The sequence below is a fragment of the Asparagus officinalis genome, chromosome 8 (genome assembly GCF_001876935.1).
Source record: "Asparagus officinalis chromosome 8, Aspof.V1, whole genome shotgun sequence".
NCBI lineage: Eukaryota > Viridiplantae > Streptophyta > Magnoliopsida > Asparagales > Asparagaceae > Asparagus > Asparagus officinalis.
Window position 1 is genome coordinate 115469856 of NC_033801.1, and position 4137 is coordinate 115473992.

Genomic DNA, 4137 nt, shown 5'->3' on the forward strand with positions numbered 1-4137 from the left:
GGACCGGAAGCTGACGAAGCCCGAGCTCGGGCACCTCGAGAAGGCCGGGGCCGTGCCGATGAGGCACCTGCAGGAGTTTAGGCTGGAGAAGGTGGAGGGGTTCGAGCCCGGGCAGAGGCTCGTGCTCGAGGAGGTGTTCAAGGAGGGGGATCTCGTCGATGTGAGTGGGAATTCGATCGGAAAAGGGTTTCAAGGTCTGTTGTTTCTGCTTTCTTGTTCGGTTGGAAATTTTCACGAATACTTGGTGGGCATACAATGCAGTGCGGTTCATAGATAGTGTACACACTTACCAGATCGTTACCCGCGCAATTGCACCGGAATTTGTTAGGGTCGATTTAGTCCCACATTCGTAGTGGTGTCGGAGCCTACCCCACATTCGTATCGGTTCGGGCATTGACGCTCACATTGCAGTGTTTACCTGGGACTAGTTAAGTGCAAAGCAAAATGGGTGGCCTCAGGATTGTTGTGTTCAACTGTGCACTAGTGCACGACCAGCCCCGGGTGGGTGCTGGAGTTGCGGAAGCGTGGTTGTATGTTAGGGTCCATTTAGTCCCACATTGATCAAGTGCGGTGTGTGTAGAGGATTTGGGATCCTCAATCAAATAGTAATGAGCTTTGCTAGAGGGACCCAAAATATGGGACCAATAAAGGGGACAAGTGAGGTGTCCCCCAACTCTCATTATCCAATAGGAGGGGGACACCTCACTTGTCCCCTTTATTGGTCCCATATTTTGGGTCCTTAAAGAATTTTTCAATAGTAATAGCTAGCTTTTAGGGTGAGTTCTCCTAGTTCCCTTGTAGAATTTTGAGTTCCCCTAGGTCCCTCATAGAATTTGATGATGAGAAAGTGAAATGACATTAATTTATAATTTTTTTTATAGAACTCATGTAGAGATGATGACATACTTTCGAAAGAGTAATTAATATAACATAATTGACATTAATAGAAAAGACATGAAAATGAATATAACATAATATACAAACTAAAAGAGCTACCACTTGTCACTCATGTAACCGGTAGTGGCTATTTAGTATATAGTAATAGATTACTTTACTCTGCATTAGAACTAGCTTTTATAAAATGTTTATAATTTGGGTGTACATTTTTTATTGGTTATATTGGAAACGGAGAAATGTTTGTACATTTCTGAATTAGATCAGATAAGTTGATACCAAATTATAAACTCTATCCTCACTTAAAATATCATTTGTTTTTCGAAATAAAGAAATTGAATTGCATCATGTGAAGAAATTGTCTTAATTAAGTTGAGAATATCTATAATAAACTCCATTTCAAATGTTTTATTGAAGAAAGGCAAATGAGCGGCTCAGAAAGCTAGCGTAATCTCTTTTTGCATGCAAAAGCAGTTTAGAGCATGTTAGCGAACTTTGGATTATAATCCTCTTGGAATTCGTTCTCAACTTTGTACTAATCTTGCAAGGGTCAGGGAGTGCTGATAATGTAAGGGCACATACAGTATCTATTCACATATTTGTTAGGAAATGAGTGGATGCTTCAGCAACTTATTCCCACTTGTATGAATCTGTATTCAACCTTTCTGATTGGTTTGGTGAGGGTCAATAGGAGTTAAGCAAGATGATACATGCGTTAAGAGAACAAAATTGTGACCCTCAACCCTCACCACAACTTCGGAGCTTCGGTGCAATATAAAGGTCTTTTGACATGGCGTCAAAGCACCACAGTTTCAAGTCTTATCGGCCACAAATTAAGCGGATTTAAAAAAGAGAGATCCTGCTTCATGAGTCCAAGTTTTGCCCCATAAAAGAGCGCTCAACCTGTAGAAGGCATACTCGGACATAAAACTATACATCAACCCTCACTATAACTTTGAATTTTTGGTGCAGTGAATGTTCCTCTGACAATATGGTGATTGGAACGTTTTTTTAACTTGTACAGGTGGTATAAAAAGACATAATTTCCGACGTGGGCCAATGACTCATGGTTCTAAAAGCCACAGGGCCTTGGGTTCAATAGGAGCAGGAACAACACCCGGGCATGTTTACAAGGGAAAGAAGATGCCCGGGAGAATGGGAGGAACCAAAACAAAGATCCGAAAGCTAAAGATTGTGAAGATCGACAATGAGCTACGAGTAGTCTTGATAAAAGGGGCAGTTCCTGGAAAACCTGGCAATCTTCTTCGAATAACGCCAGCCAAAATTGTCGGCAAAAACATACCAAAGAATTAGTTGTTCCTTCCTCCTCCTGATGGCTTCTTTGATTTGTTCATGCTTAGAGTGCTTCAGCTTCTGTGTTTGAGTACTGTAATGGCTAATAACTGTTGATGTACAAGTTCTTTTTCCCCTTGACAAACTCTGCAAGTACAAGTTGTGATTAAGTTTTCAGTTATTAGCTGTGATCTCCATTGGGTTTTGGAAAATTTTTTTGGAAGGAATCCCAAGGAAGTTCTCACTATGTTTCTGCTCTAGCTTTTCTGAAGCTTTTTTCCTATGGTTAATTGCGCATAGGTTCCCCATAGTGTACTCTCAGTTTTTGAACTTACTACCCCTGTAGTTTCAGAGTTGCAGATAGACTTTCAGGGCTTATTTTTTGACTCGTTTACCCTCAGACAGACTCCCTAATTTCAATCAGGGACAATGCAATGCCAAAATCTCTCTCTGGGTAAAGAGTCTAGAAATTGCCCAAGCGTCCAATGTAAACCGCAGGGGTAGTGAGTACGAAAACAGCGACGCTACAGGGAGTCTATGTGCAGTTAATCCTTTTTCCTCTTTGAATGAAGCCACCGTGTGCGAGTTGTGTGGTGAGCCAGTTTAGGTTCTCGATGCAATATTTCATCCATCATCAGTTGTTGAAAGTTATGTGCGCACCAAAAAAATCCTTTCAGGAGATAATTGGTACATAACACGGGTTTACGCCTCATCAGAGACGTCAGAAGCAGCAGCCGTCTCTATTTTTTGGCAATCAAGAGGCTAAGCTGGCGATTCTGCATACTGGAAAGCTTCTAGTTTGAATAATAAATCCCCAGGGTCAAGTTCATAACTTCTAGGACCACATTCATGACTTTGGGCGATTAGATCGTAAAGTAAACGTCGATAGCTTTCGTGTAGCCACATGGAGAGGGGGATATTTACCCCTTTTTGATAGCTTCTCATTTGTTCAGTTGACATTTTCATCTTGACTGTCATGTCGTTTACTGCTCACTCTTGGTATTGCGAGCTCAGCAGATCCTGACCTTTTCATGTTTTCGTAGGTTACCCAGAGGATCTTCTTTCATGTTAATATGTTTTCTAGTCATATTTAGACTCGTACGGTTTCTAAAAATGTTGCTTTTTATTCTCAAAGCAAAATTAATTTTTTATCGCATGATTTCGAAGTGAAACCTTAGCATAACAGAAGAAAATAACGCTGGATGGTTAATTATAAATACTGATAGGGTTAATTGCGAACAGATCATTGTGTCTCACTCAATTGCAAAGAGACATTCTATAGTTTTATTTGTTACAAAAAGACCACATGCAGGTTTACTTACCGAATAAAGGTTTTGGGTTGCCACGCAGGGGGAGGGGGGCATTTATGTCATTTACTATTTTTTAGCGGCAATTTATTTTTTTGCGGGGTTTAATTAATTTTCTTTAACGATGAGAGCTTTGGGTGTTTATGTGAAATTTGAGGGAAAGTGTAGGTATTTAAGTGTAATTAACCCTTAAAATATAGTCCAACAATGTAAATGGACTTTGACTTTTTCCATCCTCCTCCTCTCCTCTCCTCTCCTTTCTTGTTCCTCTCTCTACTTTTGCTCTTGCTTCCTTTCTCAGATTTTCCCCAGTTTTCCCAAAAGTCAGATGCATGCATATATCTCACCTGAACAAACAACCCATCCTCTACTTCACCGGTTTGTATGATGATGGTGAGGTGTGACAATTATTATCATCAGCAGAACCATATTGATGAAGGATACTGCATGTACGTGGAGAAGAGGCAGCTGTTCCTGCGGAGCTACCAGTTCTCCAGAAAGAAGAGCCGCGTGGACAAGCTCAGGTCCTCCTTGGTCAGGATCAGGAGGCTTATCTGGTTCCCCCTGCGTGTTCGCCGCCTCCCCCGGTTCTCGAAATGGTTCTGCAGGTTAAGGAGAGCCTGGTGCGGCTATGGTTATGGCC

The 4137-nt window shown here is 41.4% G+C and overlaps 1 protein-coding gene across 1 annotated transcript; it reads left to right on the forward strand.

The window, feature by feature from the left end:
- On the forward strand, positions 5-2431 carry LOC109821763 (50S ribosomal protein L3-1, chloroplastic; the record flags this gene model as incomplete). Its single annotated transcript, XM_020387923.1, has 2 exons — positions 5-194; positions 1919-2431. Coding segments are annotated over 2 exons (480 nt in total), but the record flags the coding sequence as incomplete, so codon positions are not given.